Consider the following 21,944-nt stretch of genomic DNA (forward strand, 5'->3'; position numbering starts at 1 on the left):
CGGCTCCTCGTTCGGTTATACTTGTATACGTACGTACGATACCCTGCCTAACGCCGAATTCCCAGACCCTGCAGGATCGCAAACGATTTGTCGAAAGGGACGTTGAAGCCCCTGCAATTTCGACGAAAAGTATCAGCAGCCGTACCTCCGAGACGGTGAATTATTACACCACTTTTTGTTGGAAATCCATGCGAGGAAACATACGGAACGAATGCCGGGAAACAACCCGTTCAATAGGAAGACTTCTTTCAACCTTGGAAAGGCTGAACGTTTCTACGCTGTGTGCAAAGGGTGTCGAGAAGTTTTATTTGGAACGAATCGAAGACGTCGTATCGCGAAAAAATGACTACACCGTTGCGGTGTTACGGCAACGTTTGGTATTTGGTTTGGAGAAGAAATATCGCCAAACGGAGTTTATACATCGAGCAGTGCCTCCTGCTTAATACCGATCGTGAGTCCGATCGTCGTCGCGTCACGGTTACGGTGTCATTAAAACAATTACCCACTGCCCTGTGATTTGTAATTCGAGGTGCAGCAATAATCGGCTTGTGACTGTGAATAGGCCGCGGTTGGTGTACGAGAGCTGAATAATTTCATTGAATTTAATTGCGGAAATGACGCGGCAGCTCGTATCCTCAATTGGCTCGACGTGCACTTTCTACTCCACGAGGTACCGCCGTAGCTCGAATCGTTCCCCTCGGCAGCCTCCGAATCGGTCGTTGCATCTTCTTCGTCTCTTCGTCACCTTTAAGGACCGCGGTCTTCGGATTTCACGATCGACCACCGACGGTTCGCGCTTTACAGATTCTATTTCCTACTCTTGCTCGGCGTCGCTCCGCAGGAACCGTGCCAAATAATTTTTAACCCAGGGGAATTCTTGCCAATGAAACAAGAACGAAACTATCAACGGCCGTCGGGCTCCCCCGATGCGGGGTTGAAAGGAAAAAACCGAGTTCAGGGTCGGCGAGTTTGACCTCGTGGTACAATTGCACGGTTCTTCTTTCGCCGGGTTCGCAATACGTTTTTCTTGTCGACTTCCGCTAGATCGTACCGCTCCGCAGGAAATTCAATTTTCTTTACGACGCCTCGGAGGATCTCTCATCGCGTATTTCGAGGTGGCGATGAATAAATAATGCCTTAAAGGACCCGAGGAATTTTTCGTACAAATTTTCTTCTTGAGATCTTTTTTCGTTCACGTTAGAACGCGATTGAATTATCAAGTACTTTAGGCTACTCGAATGTGTCTCACTTGGTGCTGGATTTGTTTATATCGCTCTGTAGGTGTGCAAGAACCTTCGTACCTTTCATGAGGAAGGAAATCGAATCGTGAAAGACGGCAGGTTGAGTGGAGAGAGGAAAAGTGTAAACGAGAGTGGATATATACAAGAATTGAACGAAGCGGAAAGGGAAGTTGAAGATACGACAGAGGAATCTCTTTGAAACTTTAATTTCCATCCTGTATTTATGCCACATCTGGTGATTCTCTAAAGGCAGACTTTAAACTTGCTCGAGACTTACAGAATATTCTCGTGATTATACTTGTCGCAGGTTTTTTGCAGTTCCTTTTTTACCCCCGGTACTGTTCAAGCATCAGGCAGGTCAATCATCGTAACCTCCGAGCGGATAGAGCAATTTACCGGAAAAATAACCCCATGTAATTATGTGAGGTAGTTTTTCCTCCCACGTAATCCACGTGGCTCCCTAAGGCTGGCTTTCATGGGTTGACCGCGATTCGGCTCTGCTATTTTCGTCCCTCTCATACGGTAGACATTTTCCATGACAATCTCTATCGAGAGGGAGAGAGGCACGTGGTGAGCTCTCACAATGCCTCAATTAACCTTCTGAACTATTCTTCGACGTTCGAGACGCCTACGAGCAATACGAACACGACGACGACGACGACGGTCTCTGATTGGAACAGATTGTTCGAGCGTTTCGTAACGTGAATAAGAGCAGCAGAGAAAAAAGAATTAGGCGAAGACGAAGATGATGATGATGATGATGATGGTGATGATGGTGGTAGCGGGGATGAAACAGGGTGAGAGGAAACGCGAAATTCGGCGGAATAAGACATTTTTCGAAGTTTTCTCGTCAGCTGTTTAGAATTATTATACACGCTTTAAAGCGAGAAACGGGTTATACAAACCGCCTCAGCGATGGCTGCGCAACGTTTCAATAGATCCTTCGCACGACGGCTGAGTTTGACTTTCTAGAATCTAGACCATTCGTGACATTTACCGATAACCTGATCGTAAAAGTGAAATATGAAAAATCTGGTGGTAAAATCTACTGCGCTTTTTCACATACAAATATACGCCAGCAACCGCAGCACAGCTGAAAATCGTTCGATTGATTCTGCAGTGTAGAGTCAGCAAATGCGTATGCCGATGGGTGGAAATAAAAAGGCTGACCGACCGATCAGATCAACCGGAATATAAACGCGGTGACAATTTTATCACTCTGCATCGAATGCTTCACGAAATAGCTGCTGCCACTTCCATCGGTGAAATAAAGCATATAGTTTTGCTTTCGTGTTCGGTAGGTGTTTAGGCATAGATGAAAAACCGGTTATTTATTTATTTATTTATTCATTTAAGAACAAAATACCTAACTACCGAACCCGGGGAAGGCAACAGTAATTACCTATGGCCCAATATTAATAAAGTAAAATATACATACATGAGGTATAAACAGTCTGAAGCGTTGAAAGTAATAAGAAGAAAACAAAAATAATTGCAAAACAGGTTATTTCGCTACGTACAGTCGTATTTTAATCTTCGCCCGATATTTATGGGTATCGATTTTTCTGTCGGAAATGGAGCTGAACATAGTTTCTTCTTCTATTTTATAATTCTCGAGTGGTATCAACTTTTAATTGCACAAGAATATTCAATTCCAATTATCTCCGGTTGTCCGACTCGCTGCGGATTAAAAACTACCGAATCACCGAGTTACTACTCGTCGTAGCGTCGCCGCGCGGTTTGTCGTAAACCGCGAAAACTAGTTAGCGTCAAACTCTGGAAAACTTTGAAACTCCGGTAATACGGGATTTACGAAATTTCCTTCTACCAACGGGGGATCGGAGTTGGTACCAGACGGGAATAAGTTCTCCTTCGTTAGCGCCTGTCTCAACCTACCCCAAGCGTTCAGTTATTATTATAGACCCTCGTTATTCGCCGTTGGTTATTCTTTTCAAAGTCATTCACAGGCCAAGGAACACTTGCGACGAATTACATTTTCCTTACGCATAAGCATAATTTGTGTTCAGCTAACGGTCGATAAGTACGCGAATATACATTTTTCAACCAGGTACTTCCGAAGCGGCTACTACGCGTGTTACTTACTTTATTCGAACAGTTTGAATTTGCGTACCGTGGCAATAGCCTGGTAACAACAACTGTCGGTAATAGGTAACAATCAACGCCGTCGTTTCGTCCCGCACTGCTCTGGCACGCTGCAGCCACGATTAACGATATTATCCCAATTACTTTCTCTTTCTCATGGTTCTTGCTGCGGTTCCCTTTTTAACCGCAATCACGAGCTTTTGCCAGGCGGATTCCTGACGGATAAAAAACACGTCCGTCGATCTTTACCCGCACCTCTTATCTCGCTGCAATACGCCTCGAGACGAAGCCTTAATCAATTTCTACATTCACCGGGATGTATACATATATACATAAATCGTAGTTATTCACGTGTGGCAACACACACGTTGCGTGTTACGCGTCCAGCTCCTCGCCTTCCTGGGATATATTAATGAATCAGCAGTGTCATGGTCTATGGTTCGACTCTGGTTATCGGTGGGTGTTCCGTTAAACGTCGTACCCACACACGCGAGCTGGTCACCTATGGTTGGATATACGTTAATTACTCGGTCAGGTGGGCTTGCGGCCAAGAATTTTACTACCGCTCGCCTAAAACGTCCGCCTTTCTGCGTGCCTCGGCGATTGTATACTCCGACGATGCAGACCCCCGCCGCATGGTCTGGTGATGATAATTTTCATGCCATGGAGGTAAAAACCGCGATCAGCACGTTACGCTGCGCTGAGCTGCGCTGGGGAATTAGAAATCTCTCGACGATGACGCTTTGTTATGAAATATCCTTATCCATCTTATGTATCCACGAAACGCCATCTCATAGAAACGGAAAACGTGTTTCAAGCATTCTTCAATGAGGTGAAAAAGAATACGATGGTGCACGAGCATTATTGAAGAAAAATTTATAACCCGTAAGACTGGATAATTTCGCGTGGGAAAAAGCTTTGCAATGCAAATTTTAACCCAGTTACCTTCTCCGTCATCTTTCAACAGCGGATTCGATTTTTGCACGTCGTTCTCTATGGACTCACCGAGTAATGATCGATTACGATTTTCGACGTTTGCTGTAACCTTTAAAAATTCCATAAACCACGGTAATTAATTAGGAGCAATTCAAACTCAACGCGATTTATATAGGTATTTTTTTTTTTCCAACGTTGCGACCAGCTTACCGCTTGCCAAATCAAAGATGCCTATAACTCCAGAACTCGTTTGAAATAAATAAAAATCCTGCATTAGAGTGACATATAATTATACGAAAATAGATAAAATCTGGAAATTTATGATTTTAAGAACCCCTTAGAGAGTTGTCGTCGATGTCGACTGGAAAGTTCGGTTTCACTGCCTTTAGACATCGCGACAAGAAAAAACAGGGTCACACAGTGCTGTCCGATGATTTAACGATTGCATTTTTTCCTTTTCACCAATTCACAGCCCGACTGGGAACTCGGCAAAAGTTCACCACCTTGGGCCAGCGCGGTGAGAAGATGGGCAGAGATGCAGGACGGGCAGAGAATCCTCCTGACGACACCGAGCGTCCTGGTTGGATTCCGGGTCGAGGTTTACCGGGCCGAGGGTACGACGCAGTGGTACACAGCTGTCATCGTCGGCTACAACGAGGCCACCAAGGTGCGTATAATATCATCGAATTAGGAGAAAGGAAAATAATCAAACTCGTGACAGGGGTGGAAAGTTCGCCGATACTTCAACCCCGAGAAATCTCCTCATGCCCTTGGCTGCTCTGCCCCTTTTTGTTCCTTGTGGGCGTGTATATATATATATCTTGTATATATATGTATATATATATGTATGTATGTACAAGGTCCCGCAGGATGACCCGGGCCAGACCGGGATCGAGGGGATGAGGAGGCCAGATATCGCGCAACAACTCCAAAACTTGCGGGGGATTGCCTGCCAACACCCAACTCGGTTATTTTAAACTTTGGATTTATTTGGCCAAGGCTGCGAACTCTTTTTCCCTTCTTTTTCTTCTTCTTCTTCTTCTTCTTTCTTCCGGTCTTTCTTCTCCCACGCTTCTTAGCCCACTTCTTTCATCGTTATACACCAAGTTTCTTTCAAAGTTGCGCAGTTTCTCTTCTTTTTCCTTTTCCACCCCCGGTTCCAGTTTTCATGCCGCCGCCTGGCCACCTCCAAAGTTCTCTCTCTCTACCCGCCGCTCAACCGAGTTTCTTCTTCCCTCACCGCCGCTACGAGGATGGGTGATTCATCGACGCTCGTCTTGATCCTATATAATACCAGTCAGGGTGCAAACCTTTGCGGGAACGCTTTTTCTTCCCCTCGCCCTGAATCTCTTGAGGTCGTAATTTTCCGCGCCTCCTTTCCGCTGTTCTTCACTCTCCGTATCTTGTCAGACCTTTATTTTATATTTTTTCCTTACTCGTTCATTAGTCACTTATACAGTTACGCGATACGCGTGAAATTTATATACCAGCAGCGTTCAGCCTGTTACACGGAAGTCTGAGAGAATAAGAAGTAGGTGTAATAGGTAATAGTTGAAGAATCATTACAAGATTGAAAATAAAGCAAATCACCTCTAAGCATAAAATAATTGCATCCTGCTCGTGACAAATCGTCAGCGTTACAGTAAATTTGCGCCCGCTGGATAATTCTTCGCGGACCTGTATAATACATACATGTATATATATATGTATATAATCATTAGTGCCGATAATAACAGCGTAAAAATTTCCTATCCACCCACTAATATCGTATTATATACCCTGCATATAACCATTGTTATTAACCCATGGACGTTTCGAAAAACTAGCATCGTAGATATACATACATATATATATATCTACGTTTTACTTCCATTTCTGTTCTATTCCATTTCCATTGACGAATGGAGCGACAGCTTCGTAATTCAAACTCTGCGAACGACACGTTCACGCAACGGTAATGAACTAATTATTAACGGCCCGCATGAAACTGCGGTGAAAGTTATTGTCGGATGTATTACGTCTATATACACTGTATGCATATAGTGCATCATACTTTTACGCTCTATCCACTTTACCGATCACTCAATTGACCGAACAAACATTCAGTTGACTTTGTATAGAGCCTCAATTGCGATCGTACACACAATGTGCGTTTACAGTTGGCACGGCTTTATTTGGGCTTGCGTGTTACTAATTAATGCTCCCAACATTTGCTCGGGCGTCTCTTCGTGTCTGAAACTATGAACACCGCTCACGAGAATCGGTATACGTATAATGTCCACAGCGCCAATTGATCTCGAAACAAATGTTACAACGGCGAAACACCCAAAACTGATAATTCATTTCATTTAATCGGTGACATATATATGCGTGTGTGTGTGTATATATATATATATATATATATATATATATATATATTCTTAAATTTATTTCAGGATCTCACAGTCACGGACGATACCGTCCTCGAAGATCACAACGAGGATCCAAGTCTGGTGCAGATGCGTTTGATCGGTGACGGAGGTGAGTTGATCCTTACTGTTTATTATGTATTTTGCTAAGGGACAAAAACAAAAGAGAAAGTAGTCTTTATTCTTCTCAGTGAGGAGACTTCTTTCCCTCCCTCAACGAAGTTGTTAACTCTTGGTAGACGAGTTTTATCGATCTGTTGTTGTTTGTTCCACGCAAGGACGTGAAACTCTTCGTCTAAGGACAAAAAACAAATAACTTGAAAAAGAATCATACGTCGTCGCAGGATTGGACGATAGCCGTTATTATTTAGTCGAAAAGTTTCGGTCGTCAACGTTCCACACGAATTTTTCCCGTGCTTGTTTGTTTTTCTATTTTCTGTTTTTTCTTATCGTTTTCTCGCGTTCTTCCTCTACTTTAATAGAAAAACAAAAATTTCTCATTCCAGTCGTTGAAAGCATCATGAGAGGCGAAGTCGTCGGTATGACGCCACGGAGATCAAGATCGTCGACGGCTCTGACGCACGCTCTTGCAATGGTGAGTAGAGACAACGCGATCCTCAAAATCTTTCTCCGCCATTGAATAAAATGCAAAGATTTTAAACAACTCGTGCGTAACGCGACTATCAATCGAACACACCCCTTGGATCGAGGGTCGGATTTTCACGACTATCGACATCCGCGCGTAGGGAACGTTTCCCTTTAAACGGGGTAATCAATAGAGTAGGTCGGCTCCCGGGGGTCGAAGTGGAAGTGGAAGTGGAAGCGGCGGAGGTGGAGGTGGAGGTGGAGGTGGAGCCGGCGCCTGTGGGGGAGAAAAGCGGGGAGCGAACTTCGAGAGGGTTTAGCTCGATTTTCCGAGGGGCTGCCGAGGCTCGCCGAGGGTCGGGCGTCTCTCAACTTTTTGGGGTGGGGGCGGGGATCAGACCACGAATAGCGTCTGTTGCTACGTTGAAGAGATTCGCGATGCCAGTTCGCCGACTTCCACTTCCGTCCTCGTCCTCGTCCTCTTTAGGACCAAGCTCCTTTCCTCCCTCTCCTCTCGCTCCACTTTACCCGACCCCGCTTTATATCCCCTCTCCGGAAATAATAACGCGACGCTCATTTTCCCCCAGCCAGTGTATATTAATATTTAAAGAGGTCAACCGTGTACCGATAACTTATATTATTACACGCATTTGCATATTTCAGAGAGAGCTTTATACCTTATTCTCTGCATCTTTGATATACGTATGTATAGATATACGTATACCTACATGGTTGTTAATTTTGCCAGTTGCTTTGACTTAAATCTTCCGACTTAAGAATCGCTCGATCTCGCGCGTTCTTTTCTTTATTTTTATACTCGTTTGTGTAACGAGGAGGGGGATTTTAACGCGAGAATGAGGCAAGCTGCGGTTACGATTTGATATGAAAATTGTTTTATGTGTAATACCGTTTTGCAAATGTTTCACCATCGCGATGATGTTTCTCCCGTTGAACATTCCTTAGTTTTCAAACACTCGAATCGACTTATCGTGGTATGCGGATAACTTTCGTAGACTATATTAAAATTGACGGAAAAGAGGGTAGGTTTATTGTTCCGAGATCGAGATTCATGGCAAAAATATTTTTTTCCTTTATTCGGGTCTACCGATAATTCACTGATACACCTTTCTAAGTTGACGCGCGACAGTTGAATTGGCCGATTAGAATTCTAGATTGCAATTTCATTGTCAGATTCCTCTCGTCTTGGCAATATGTCTGCCACTATTCGTGATGCTGCTACAAGGAGACGCCTCTTTGATAAATTATATCGCGTCCCCGAATAAAAGGAAGAATGAAAAAAAAACCGTTGGGCGGGATAAAGCGAAATAAAAGCGAAGAAGCGAAAAGAGAGAAAGGAAGATGAATTCGTCGCTTTGAAACGAGAAGGAATGAAGATGGTATCTTTGTAATGCGAAATATACCGGCAACATATCCACGCTCTACTGCAACTATTCACCAAGGGGTGTGTTTCGAAATTTACTGCGTATTGTATATTTATACTGCTGAAATACGAAGAGTGTTACCCAGAGTAGAATTGTCTTGTCTTGATACAAAGTCCGACTCCTCCCAGAAATCCATTCCGAACACTATGAAGATGAATTTAGAAGTCGTTTCTGTTGAAATAAAAATTTTCAACACCAGCAGCGCGAAAAATACCTTTCTCAATACACGTCCCTTCACAAACATATGTATAAAAATTCTCCGCCGACTACAGAAAAACTGTAGGTATAATAAAATTCTCTTAGCATTTTTTGCATTCTTTGAAGACTGGTTGGTAGCTTCGGTGTTTGCACAAGCAACGTCACTCTTAACGTATCGCTTTCGCTATCCGCCTCGAGCGGAGGAGGGTGACTCTTCGATTGAGTCAATTAAATCCCTGCAGTCTCGGTGCGACGTCGTCTCGAGTCCACGCAAATATCCCTAGGGTCAAAAGTGATCCTTCCCTCCGCCTCGTCGTCGGATTCCATTCACGGAATTTGAGAGCGACGCCAATGCGACGAAATTCGAGCAGGGTCGAGTGCCTTTGAATACAGCTGTATACGCCGCACCGAAATATCGTGCATGCGTTTATACACCGAGTCGGCGTGTCAAGTGTCCGACAGTCGAGCCGACTGTAATTGGCCGGCGAAGTTTCCCGACGTCGCGAACCTGGGCGAGAGGTGCTTTTCTCGAACGCCAGTCTCTCGACATGGAACCTCAAACTTACCTCTGACTCCGCCAGCCACCCTTCGTTGCAACCCTCTCTACCTCTCTTAGCGAGATCCAGTATTCGCGCTTTCTCGGTGTCGAGACGAGGAACGACGAGGAGAAACCCCGGCTCGTTTCCCACTGGCCGCAATCTCTGAATGCTGCCCGATCCGTCGGCATCGCGTGTTCGGTATCGGAACCGAAGTCGAAACCAAGATCGTCGAGGGAGATGTGTGCAAGCTTCGAGCTCCGCGTAACTTGCTTTATTTGCAAAAGTCACGAGACCATCCCTCGCGCTCAAGCCTCGATCGCATTATCGCACGAACTCGAATTCCTGATTCGCTTCCGTTTAGCTCCTATTCCTCGGATTACCTGAAAGGGAATACTGCGAACAGTGGGTGGCCTGATTTGCGAAAAAACGAAGTCGATCCCGCCGTTCTTCGAGGGTGAGTCAGCCAGTCCATTGGGTTTCATTGGGGCGGGATTATCGGTCCAGTCGAGGTGGGATACCGTTTTTTTTATTTCGCGCACCTTGGTTCTTACGTTCATACTTTCTCCTCGCCACCTCATATCCCCGGTTCTTTCGATCCCATTTACCGGATGACAACTTGACATCGAACAATTATCTTCGCCTTGTTACCGCCTCGCGGCACCCGAATCGCTCACCCTTGTTTCGGGTGATGTCAGAGCGTAAGTATCGTATCGGCTCGGTGTCGTAGAGAGAGAGAGAGAGAGAGAGGGAGGGTGGATCAAAGTATGTTCTTGACTCCGTTGTTTGTTTGACTCGCTCCGAAACACGTCGTAAATACATCAAAGCGTCTTCATGCCGAATTACATCCCACGAACAAACAACACCGCACCAGTTTCAGCATGCCTATCACCCCGCAGGATAAATACCCGGCGTGTATAAACACGCAAACGTCGTTCATTTCTTGAATTTTCTCCCTTAAGCGTGCCGGATCTCGTTTAATCACTTATGAAAATTCGCCATCGCCATCGTGATTCGGCTTACGACTTCCTACCGCTGTTCAGTGCTTTGCAAATTCATCCCTCGAGATTCTCGACAAAACGCCTCTTGTGCGTTTTCGCTAGTCAAAACTACAGGAGAAACTATACACCGAATTGCTGCGAGACTCCAAAACCAGCAACGGTCCAATTTCCCGTATCGTATAACCACAACCGGGGTGGGTTCGACACTGAATTTTTCCCCACGTTGTAACGTTTGCCTTACGTCTTCTCATCTCTCAAGAAGATAAAAAATTTCTCGCACATTTATCAGGGTACCCATACCTGGGAAATCTCCAAGGCCGTAATTATCCTTTTAATTTTAACGTTCTGTAATATTTGCCAGACGTATTAAGCCTCGGTTTACAACATTGTGCAGACAGGAATCCGAGGCACAGAACCGGGGCGGGGGCTGGAAAAGAGAAGAACGGATCGAGCGTGAACTTTTCAAGGTAGTCCAATTTACCCAACGTTCCGAGGCACCCTAATCTCCCCTAGGCGTACACAGTTATATTTGTTCGTCAGGGGCGGGAAGGGGACGGTGAACGAGAATGAGGATGAGAATGAGGATGGGGATGAGGATGAGGACTGACAGAGGTGGGGGGGTGGCGGAGGAGGGTTAATAATTCCCCGCGTTTATACATATAATGGAAAGCTCGGCAGGTCGTTTCAAGTTCAAAGGCCCCGGAGCCGGCCGACGGCGAAGAGGCGGGCAGGCGTCGTCCGGGAGCACCGGCCCGAACCCACCGACACCCGTGATAAACAGTCCCCTCGTCCAATCGGCGGAGGGCTTTACCTCTCGGTGCCGGTGGTCGACGGGAGCTGTATTGATTCGGGCCGAGTGAGACGGCGTCGAGGGCGTCGGGGGCGTCGGCGTCGCCGACGGGGCTGCTCTTCGTGTGCGCGTGCGGTATATAAACCGCTTGCCAATTCATCCCTTCCCTTTCCTTTCCTTCACTTCCCTTACCGAATCCCGTGTTTACGTCCGCGACGGTTAATAGCCTCTCATCCCCGCCACTCGACGACACGACACGACACGACGCGACGTCGTCTCGTAGACGATATACCGCATCTGATAATTTCTATGCACATACATCGACGACCGTGTATTGTTGTTGTTGTTCTTGTGTTCGACTACGACTTCGAGGTAACGGCGTAATTGCTCTCCGTAAGCGCGGATTCGATATGCTGAAAACATTTTCAAGGCGTCTACCATACCTGTTACTTGAGATCATTCGAGTCGATTTATCTTCCGGTAAGTCTTGTACGCGTATGGCGGATGGAAAAAATTATATCTTTGAGGTTAGTTGCATTGGAAGCCAATGTGGCCAAAATTATTCGCCCGTTTTCAAGCGGCACTAAGTTGGTCGAAAATTGTGAGAAAGACGATACGACAAACTAATCAGTAAGTCACGATCATAACGCCAACCTTAAAGTCGTTTCATCTCACTTTGAGGCACTGCTGGATAACGGTTTCAGGATCTAAGAACCATTCGTATCCTCCACTCGAGTCGAAGCGTCGTTGGTATCATCGCTGTTCGGGAAACTATAAATTGTAGGTATACCGATAGACGATCCAACTAAGGATTCCCTTTCCTTTTCTCAATTGGCAAGCAAGTATAAAAACAGAATCTCGCGCACCCTTGACGGCCTTGTGTTTTCCATTCATCCCAAGCAAATCTTTTCAATACCAATCGGCACGAGCTTGAGTTATACGAAGGCCGTGCCGCGCGGGGTTTTGTTCGATTGTTCGCCGGGGTCGTGACCCTGTGACATCGTCGGCGCGTGGTTGGAATCGACGCGCCGGCGCCGCTTTACCGAACCTACATACGTATAGAGAATCCCCTTTTGCGGGGGCGGTCAGGGGCGGCCGCAGCCGCTGTTCTCAACTCGGCTTCTCATCCCTTCCCATCCCCCACGAATACCGACCCGGCCTCCTTCCACCTGTTTGGCAGAGAGTTCTTCCCGAAGTTTTAGTTCACGACAAAGTTGTTCCAGTCGACGCGCTACCCTTGTGTCGAGAATTACCGTAAATCGTTCAACTCTCTTTCCGATTTATGCAACACCCAGGATCTATTATAAATAAACCCGATGCACCGACTCAACTTCCTATCAACGCCGTGAATTCTTTATTTACAAACATACAAATATACACGTACATATTATGTGTGTCTATTTTCGATATAACTTTTTCAATCTCATTTTAGGCGTACAGGAATTTTCAACTCTTGATTCCTACTCGGCTATTATCATCGCATCACTCTTAACGGTTTTCGTATAACGGCTTCGTTACCCTGTACCAACCGTTTATCACGTCGTGATAAATCTTGGCATCGAATGAACAAAGACACCCGCACCACCTCTAAACAAGTCTGATGCCCCTACGGGTAACGTTTGACTTCCGGAAGAGGAACGGCGTTGCAGAGACTCGATCACCATTCATCTCTATTACGGGAATCGATTCCTCCCTCCTTCCTTTCGTCCTTCGCAAGGTTGACGCGACGTTTCTCTTCTCGCGCTCCACCGTGAACGGTGCGCAAAGTGGAATTTTTACCCCCACGGTCCCGTTGGATGAAATTACAGGCGAGGGAAATAACGGGCCGAGTAGTCGAGAGACGAGACGGGGAAACTGGAACGGCATTGAAAAAAAAAAAAAGTAAAAAGGCGAGCTCCTCGCACGCCGACCGGAAATATTGTCGTAGAATGGAAAGCGTCTTTTCTGTCTTTCCGGGCATCCGGCAGCCCGCCGTTCGGGGGCGGGGGCGGACGCCCGGGTCCCGGGGGTGCAGGGGGTCCACGATCCCGGCGAGGTTCCAGTAGGCGGCAGCACTGCGTCCGGAGCATATCGCGCTCTTAGCCTCCCAGAGTCCGCCAGCCAGCCAACGTTGGTTCGCCGACCGTGCGGAATTTCGCAGCCGGTGTTTGCGACATTCTCGACGGGAGTTTTCCTCCGATCGCGGCTGATCGATCGATCGATCATTGGCGCAAACGTTAGCCGCGTCGGTTTTTGTCGGTAATTCGCGTTGATTTTACAGCACCGTCGAACGAAAGCTAAGATTCGGAGAGGGAGGGAGGGAGGGAGGGAGAGAAAGAGAGAAAGAGAGAAAGAGATACCGGGAATCTTGGTGATGCGCTGTGTTGTTCGAGTGTCGGAGGTGGTGGAGGATATCGAAGCCTGTTAAACTGCAGCAACTCGATTTGCGCCGACTCGATGAAAGCATTGTTGACGCGTTGCGCAACGACAATTAAACCGAGTATATTTATTTTTCTTTTATCATCGTACTAATTGGCACCGATGATGGAACAACGACGTTTCGCCAAGCGGACACAGCGGCTCAATTAACGCGATGTAATTATAACAATTTTCGAATACTCGTTTCACTTTCACCCGGTACTCAGGTGATTCGCGTATCCACACACGCACGCAACAAACACCTTTGAAACTTTTCCATTCGGTATTCGTCGATTTTCCTGTCTTCTTATACGTACAGCATCGTCGTAAGCGAGCAGCTTTCTTCAGGCATGTTTTTAAGACAGTACAGTTTCATTAGGAGTGAGAAGTATGATGAAACGAACGATCGTGTAGCAAAACGATGCCGACGACGCGTCACATCGATAAGTGTGCATACGGTTTAGTGACTGACGATCATCGCTATGGATAATACCCGGAGAGTTGTGAAGTTCTTCAAAGCTGTGCGTGCATCATCGGCATTGGTTTGAGGACAGCACAGCTGCTTTTCTACTACCAACGTCGACATCGGTAACTCACCGCGTGAGTGTGTCACTTCATAAATTTATTCACTCTTCGTCTGATGAACTGAACCGAACTGGAAGGGCGTGCGGTCTGAAAGTGGTCAGAAATCTGCAGAATTCGTTCCAGGTTTTGCTTTCGTTTCTTTTTCTTTTCCTTCCTTCTCTTTCCTCCTTTCTACTTTTATAATTTCTACAGCGATTTCGCTTCAAAGCGAAACTAGAACGTCGTTAGAGATAAGATCGTGATAACTTCCTCAAAGGCTCGTTGAAAAGCAGGCCGCTGCCGAAGCGATAACGCTCCGTACCGGTATCACATACATTATATACGTATAATATAGCGGAGTTCCTCTTTATGTGGAATTATGAATGAAAGAAGCGGGCAAACGGTTCATCGTTTTAGATAAGATCCGAAGCGTATAATCATCACCTTGGCATCTGTAGCGGGTGATCAACGGCAACGACATCAAGTGACGTTTTATACTCGCACTTAATTATTGTTATTATAGTAGGCACTACATGTATTGTCGCAACATCAAATTGATGCCGCATGTATAATTTTTTATTCCTCGCCTTGGTAAAATAGCAACGTGTTTCTCTGCACCGATCGATTTCCATGCAAAGTTCTCGTTATCATCAACAGAAGGTAGTCGAGCCGCAGAGAGTTTATATGTATAGTGTGCGCTTGATAAGTTTGTACGAGGTGTATAATTTGCGCAGTGTAATCGTAGGCCTGTAAATCTCACCTGTCTAAAGATAAAAAGCGCAGCTTTTATTATTATTATTATTATTATAACATTTTTTCTTTTTCGTTTCCTTCATTTACCTCACTTCTGTATCGGGTACGTGGGTCTCCCTATTTACGCGAGTCTAGACGCGATATTCGCGTTATCGGTGAGAATTTTCATTGTTCTTTTAATCTCGTTCAGGCGAACAAAGAGTCGGCCTTCGTTTTTTGCCGACTTAAAAAAAAAAAAGGAACGAAAAATGTCGAGGACAAGTGCGTCATTGAACGACCGTGACCGCTGTGTTAAACAAGGCGGCATATAGGCATATTACGTTATACGCGACGGTTATACTTTCGGGGCTTGACTATTAATTAACCACTTATCCGGACGAATTTCCGCCGTCGCTATTACGCATTCTATAAATAAATGGAATACCCACTTCCGCCACATTAACATCCCGGTATTTTTAAATATACGCACAAATTACCCGCTTCGGTGTTTCCTCTGCAAACAGCTCTTTATCTACTGGAAATCGCTGCGTGCTCTCTCTCTCTCTCTGTTCGACTCTCAGTTCAGATTTCATCCAATCGCACGCAGCTGTAAGTCAAGAAAATACATACGATAATTAATTTCTTCTCAAATTTCACCGAACTAAATTTACGTTCATCCAAATTGCAAAATCAGGGGATCGTCGCTACTCGGTCAGCGAGCATTGGTCGTGCTACTTAAACAGCTACGCCAATGGGAATTGCGGTGTCTGTCGGGTAGGTATGCACAACGTACCGGTATAACTAGTTTCGGTCAGGTTTCATTTCCGACAGCAGTTTGGAACGGACGAGCTTCACGCGTTCGAATCTGCAGCGGCATACCGGCTCTTAACGTCTGGAAAGATACGACAGGGAAAATATTTGTCGTACGATTGTCTATCCGTCTGCGATTTCAAGATCGTTGAAGACTCTCTTTGATTTTCTTATTTGCGTAGAATAGAAGAAGGGGCGTTTAACTTAATCTGCACACGGCTATGATCAGCAATTGAGTATTTGTAGTAGGACTTGTTAAATGTTATTCACAGATTAAATTGCGAAGTGGTGGGTGAACTGGAAATAAAGAGGAAACGAAATACACCGGGATATGCGAAACTCAGTGGCCTTGAACGAAATCTCTGCCATGCATCAAGATCTGCGCGTCAAGATAAAATCCCTCGCGAATTGTTGATTTTTTTTTTATCTTCTTTTTTTTTTATCTTGTTCTCTTTTCCCTCAGCTTTTTTTCTTCGCCGCTGCTCAGCGAATGAGAAAGAGGATTATCAGATATACGGTAAAACCGTTCCATGCGAAATTAAGTCAGCGAGTACTTATTTTATCCCTCTCTGGTAGAAATATACGAACGATCAACTGAGAAACTGCTCGTTAGCATGCAAATCAGGCGAACACGATTCTCCTCGCCGCGCTGGTAATAATAATAGATAAAGGTGTAGGCAACGAAGGAAGAGAAACGTAATATTGACGAAAATCTCGCAATAAGTACGAGAGGAATTTTATTTCTCCGCTCCTTGATTTATCGTCGCAAACACTTTTCGCGTGACCTACTTCATACATGTATACGTATATAGCCCTCTTCTCTAATTTGGCTATAATCATCCTTATCACAACTGTCACACAGCGTGACACGAGTTGGGTGTATTCTCGGTGATCTCCGTATAACGACGACGACGATGATGATGATGATGATGATGATGATGATGATGATCAAATTACCCGTAATTCAAGCGAGTATATTGTATTTTCGTGCTGACAATCAGCGCGAAGTCTTCATCGTATCGCGCGATTCAAATTACCGTCCCGGCACATCGATGCAGATTATAATACAATCTATAACAATCACGTGCGAGAATTAGCAACCGCACTCTTGCCTCACTCACGTGCACGGCAGGGTACCCTGATATCAGTGATACATGTATATACACGTGTGCGTGTACGCATATAAATATATCGTCCGAATGACAGATATGGAAATTGATCGCACGCCGGTCATCCTCGTCCCTCTGACATTTGCATCGTATCTCCCGGTCCTTCTCCGCATAATGGGATCGAAGCCCGCATAATGTCAACGAGCTGCTAACCTCCGGCTCCTCCGTGTTATTTCGTCGTGTATAATCGCCGCGTAGCAGCCAGCCAGCGGTGTTGGAATCGTCGTGTCGGCCCATGCCGGGTATATCTCGCCAATGACGACAGCGGCAGCAGCTGTCGTGTGTCTCTTCAGTCCTCTCGGGTATAGAGAGTAGGTACCTATTCCGCTGCTGGCATCAATGCATATTTTATTATAGAATCCGAGCCGTTTCTCACCTTGGTATACATGTACGTACGTACGTACTTACACGCATACATTCATGCATGCATGTTTATGGACGTAACTTATAACACGGTACCTATCATCTTATACACTTGCTTACGTAAGTTCACATGTACCCGTCAATCTACATTCTATGAATATATTCATTGGGGCATGAAAGACCTAGGTGAGCTTTGCGATTGTTGTGTAGGTAGGTGACTCTGACAGTTGCAAAAATTTTAACCACTTCGCGCGAGTGTTATACTTGACGTATTTGAAATCGTTCTCGTCTCGGAAACCAAACCATGACGTTGGTGGGTTTCAGAAAATTCCTGATAATCCGTTGATACAGATAGGCGGCGATACTGTTTCGTATCAGAATTCATTTATCAGCGTTCAACGTAGAGAGGAGGGGAAAAAATATCCTCCGAAAATATACCAGTCACGAATTACAGACCTGCTTGGCGGGCGGATTTGAAATTCCTGTCTCTCCTTCGTAATTTGTTAATATCCATTAATCTCCTTTATCTTGACTCGTTTCGCTCCCTTCAGGCGTTCTCCTAAAACCCTGCAGCAGCAGCAGCAGCAGCCCGAAACCACGTTGCATATTCTCACCGTCACGTCCGACCGATTATCGATTCTCCGACCCCGGCGCTATCTATGCGCATACTTGAATCGCATTACGAGTGAAACGTCCGCATATATTTATATCGTATACCTACGTATTATATATATATATAATTTATTAGGTACGGGAAGGTGATTTCACGATATTCCGATGAAAAGTTTCGCTTCGACGCGACCCTGCGTGCCATTTCTGAGTTCACCCCGAACACTACCGTGAACAATTTGTCATCCACGTCGCCAGGGGGATGACGAGTCAGAGATGAATCAGAGATAAATCTTCCCCTTCCTCGTTTTCGCAGTCTCTTGAATATTCTCTAAGGCAAAATACCGAAGTCGAGACAACAACGCTGTCGCAGTTTCTACTGGTTTGAAAACCGTGAAGGTTGAACGACGCGTTGATAATCAATCATTTTGACTTTTATTCCGAGGCATAACGATGTTTCGACGGGTCACGTCTCCTGCGCCTACTTGGACTGCGGCGACAAAAACAGTTGGCCCAACTCGCGATATCTCACTCTTGTAATTCAGGATGAAAATTTTTTGCCCACTACGTGAACTATCTGTCGTTCCATGGTCCATGATTGCCCGCTAACGGCCGAACGATCCGGTCATCTTTCCCCCCATTTTCCTTCGTGCGGAACGACCGGGTCTTCGGAACTTTGGACTTGCGGGAAAGAACCGGTGAACGGACGCCGTTCTTCTGCAGAGTCTAGCCGTCCACCTCCGGGGTGGAATGGAACCTGTAGGAACAACTTGGAACGGGGTCGCGATAGCCGCTGGTCGCGATCAACCACGGTAATAAATGCCCCGGGTCTGAAAAGAAACGAAAAAACAAAGCACTCACCCACTAGTTCGTTCGTTGGTTTCTTCTTTTCTTCGTTTCTTCGTTTCTTCGTTTGTCCGCCTTACGATCACCGACGACAAGGCATTGGGCTGGTGAAGAGGTCTAGGAAAGTGAAAGGGAGGAGGAAATATGGATCACTTGAGAAGCGTGTACGGTATAGTAGACGTGGATGTTGCCTTCGCGAATCAGCTACCGATTATTTCCGTACAGAGAAGAAAAAAATAAGAAGAAGAAAAAGAAGAAGAAGAAGAAGAAGTTACGAAGTGGAGTAAATGTAGGTACATATATCTCTCGTGGAGGCTCTCTCAAAGTGCCTTCCCGTATATCGTACACTCTACGCTGGATGAAATAGCGTTTCTTTTTGTCGCCCAGTCTTGCTCCCCTGCATCGCAGTGCACCGTTCTCTTTTTTTATCCTCGTGTACGGTGTTTTTTTTTATTGTCTTTTTTTTTTTTTTCTTCGTTTTCTATTCTTTCTTCTCTCCACCTTTTTCACCGCTGGCCGTTCACGTTGCGTTGGAAGCTTTTCAAACCTCGGGGACAAAAACACAACCCAAAACCAACGACCAAAACCATCATCCGGCTGTTGCGGGAGCAACTAGCGCACTTTAGCCTGCAACTCCCGGTCGCCGGTCGTGAGTTTCAAAGCCGGATGTATAAATAGCAGGGCAAAACCCCGACAATCGGAGCGATCGATACGCAGATTTATACCTCGCCGTTCCCATGGTAATCCTCGTATACCACGTGTCGTCGTATCTACGATGTCGGAAGCTTCTTCCGTCACTTAAATAATCACGAAAGACGGACGCTTCGAGGTTTCAATCTCTGACCACTTACTTCAATCACTCCAATTTTTTATTTATTTTTTTTTGTTCTCTTTTCGCAATCCTTCAGCCGACGACATTGTACCCCGTGACTAACGATTCCATCTATTCTTGGGTGTTTTAGCCACGAGTTGGCCGTAGACCCCGGGGACGTCCAGGTGCTACTGCTCACCTTCAACCACCAACCGGGTCGGAAAGCCCGCCTGCGATTCCACAGCATCTCGAAAAAGGTAAGTTTCGCCAAACGTGTACGTCATATCATCATCGTGATTCCGAAGGACTTCTTGGTAAAGTCGTTTCGACGATGTGTTCTGCAAGCAGCTCTACAACTTTTACCTACATGCCTGCATTTCGTTCGGTACGAGGCAACTGAGAGGGCTGAAAACGGTCTTACAAACCCATGGATCGTTATAGTTTGAGTAAAGTCTTATCGCGCGGTTTCATCTGTAATCACAGATTGGGAATTGGAGAGATTTCCAATACGCAGCTCAGTCGTGAATCAGGCCAAAACGATCTCCTTCCTCTGCAGTATGCGCGCCGCGGTTGAAACGCGAACGGCACGACGGCGATCAATTGCCGTAATTTTAATACCTCTTTTGAACCCAGGCTAAAGTCATTCCGGACGACACCTAATTTAGGTTCTCCCCCTCGTGCCTATACCGTGCGTCCATTCCGTTGCGTGTCTACGCGTGTTCGAGATACACGATCGCATATGTAACACACGTTATTCATTCAGGAGGTTGCGGTGTGCTCACATTGGTGCAGCAGGCCAGCAGCGTGGAATTGAACGACCGAAAAACGACGACGAACGCCGGAGCAAACGAAAAGGAATTATCCGAACGAAAGCAGCGGAACCGGCGCGCCGTTGTGGCTTCGGGCCCCGGGGTAAAGTGGTGTAAAATGAGAAATAAGACGAAAAAATTGAAAGAAAGAAAAAAATACTCACGTCGAGAGTAAGACGGCGAAATAAGTCCTCCAGAGAAAGCAAAAGGAGTCGCCGCTTAAGGAACCCGAGGTAACAAACGATTCGAGGAACCGCCAACCGGTTCGCGAAACAAAAGATAATAACTCTCTGCTCTTGCTCGATCATGGTTTTTCGTTTGTGACTCGGTGTATTAACCTTCGTTTCACTTTTACCGTACCTATTTGTATCACGCGCGTAGCATAGGTGCAAAGTTAAGACGGGGTCAATGTGGTGCAGCAATGGGGTAGGGATTGTTTTCTTCCGGAGAAAGGGGGGTAATGGAGGGAAATTAATGTGTCGCCTTCTTTTCTGCAGCCACTTAATACTTTCAGCATCCGAGGTTGGAAGGAGGCGTAATTTCTGATCGAAAAAAAGTTGGACTCTAAAGGCGAAAATTGTGCTACGAGGCTCGCGTGTTTCCAGGAAATCATACAATTTCCTGCGAGCGACGAATCGAGGGTTACAGCCGCGGGGATACAGGGGGTGAAGAGGAGGACACGGTATAACTCAGCGATTCAGCTACCCGGGTGAAATCGCCGGTTATCGGGGCGCCGGAGTGGCTGCGAAGCGTGGAGAGAAGAGATAGAGATGAATGGAGAATAAGGAGAAGAAAACGGGAGGAAAACGCTGGAAGTGGAGTGAAGAAAAAAAATGTTGGAAAAAGGCTTAAGCAACGTTTGTGTAGGTGTGTAGGTGTGGAAGTGTAGGTGTAAGAACGCGATCGACGCTGAGTCAGTTGAAAGATCCGCTGGGTAGAAGAAAATAGAAGAAAAAGTAGGGAAAATGGAAGGAAACAGCGAGTCTTTGTCCTCCGTGAAAGTCGCTTAATCTTCACACCTCCGTTTCTCTCCCTCTATAATTCCTTCGTTCGTCGTCTTGGACATGCAGCAGCGACCGACATTCTCGAAGACTTGAAAATACCCTGAAACACATCGCGTGAATGCGAAAATAGAAGGAACAGCGGGAACGGCGAGGCGAGGTGACTGCACTGCTCTCTCCGGATAAAAATTGTCCCATGCCCCGCTATTACGGACCGGTTGTTTTATTGGAAATCAAAAAATGGCCGCTGACGATCTATTTCAAGGCATCGCGGAATTGAGGTAAAAAAAAAAAACACCTCAAGGGTCGAGGCTTGAGACGTCTGGGAGTTCATTAAAAACCACTCGGGATATCTGCGATATTAATCGTACAGTCACGTCACACTTGCTCTGTTCTCATCTCAGAACCACTCGGTTTGAAAATATTTGAAAAGCCATAACTCGGCGGACGAAGCCGACAGTTTTGTACCACCTTGACTTGAGAGCAAACACCAGTGCTCTACTTCTCTGGCGTTCATATCGTCGTGTATATCTTAGATATTTCGTGAACTGGGATGTATATGTGTGTATACATACCATACCCACTTCCAGAAA

The 21,944-nt window shown here is 45.9% G+C and overlaps 1 protein-coding gene across 5 annotated transcripts in view; it reads left to right on the forward strand.

The window, feature by feature from the left end:
• The window catches only part of LOC107224472 (probable JmjC domain-containing histone demethylation protein 2C), a 207,275-nt gene that overhangs the window by 54,975 nt on the left and 130,356 nt on the right, over positions 1-21,944 (forward strand). For all 5 annotated transcript variants that reach the window (XM_046743240.1, XM_046743241.1, XM_046743238.1 and 2 more), the window contains exons 4-7: positions 4,753-4,947; positions 6,716-6,800; positions 7,195-7,283; positions 19,693-19,798. In XM_046743240.1, the coding sequence (XP_046599196.1) occupies positions 4,753-4,947; positions 6,716-6,800; positions 7,195-7,283; positions 19,693-19,798 (475 nt within the window). The remainder of the gene's footprint in view (positions 1-4,752; positions 4,948-6,715; positions 6,801-7,194; positions 7,284-19,692; positions 19,799-21,944) is intronic.

This window comes from Neodiprion lecontei, chromosome 6 (assembly GCF_021901455.1).
Source record: "Neodiprion lecontei isolate iyNeoLeco1 chromosome 6, iyNeoLeco1.1, whole genome shotgun sequence".
NCBI classification, from domain to species: domain Eukaryota; kingdom Metazoa; phylum Arthropoda; class Insecta; order Hymenoptera; family Diprionidae; genus Neodiprion; species Neodiprion lecontei.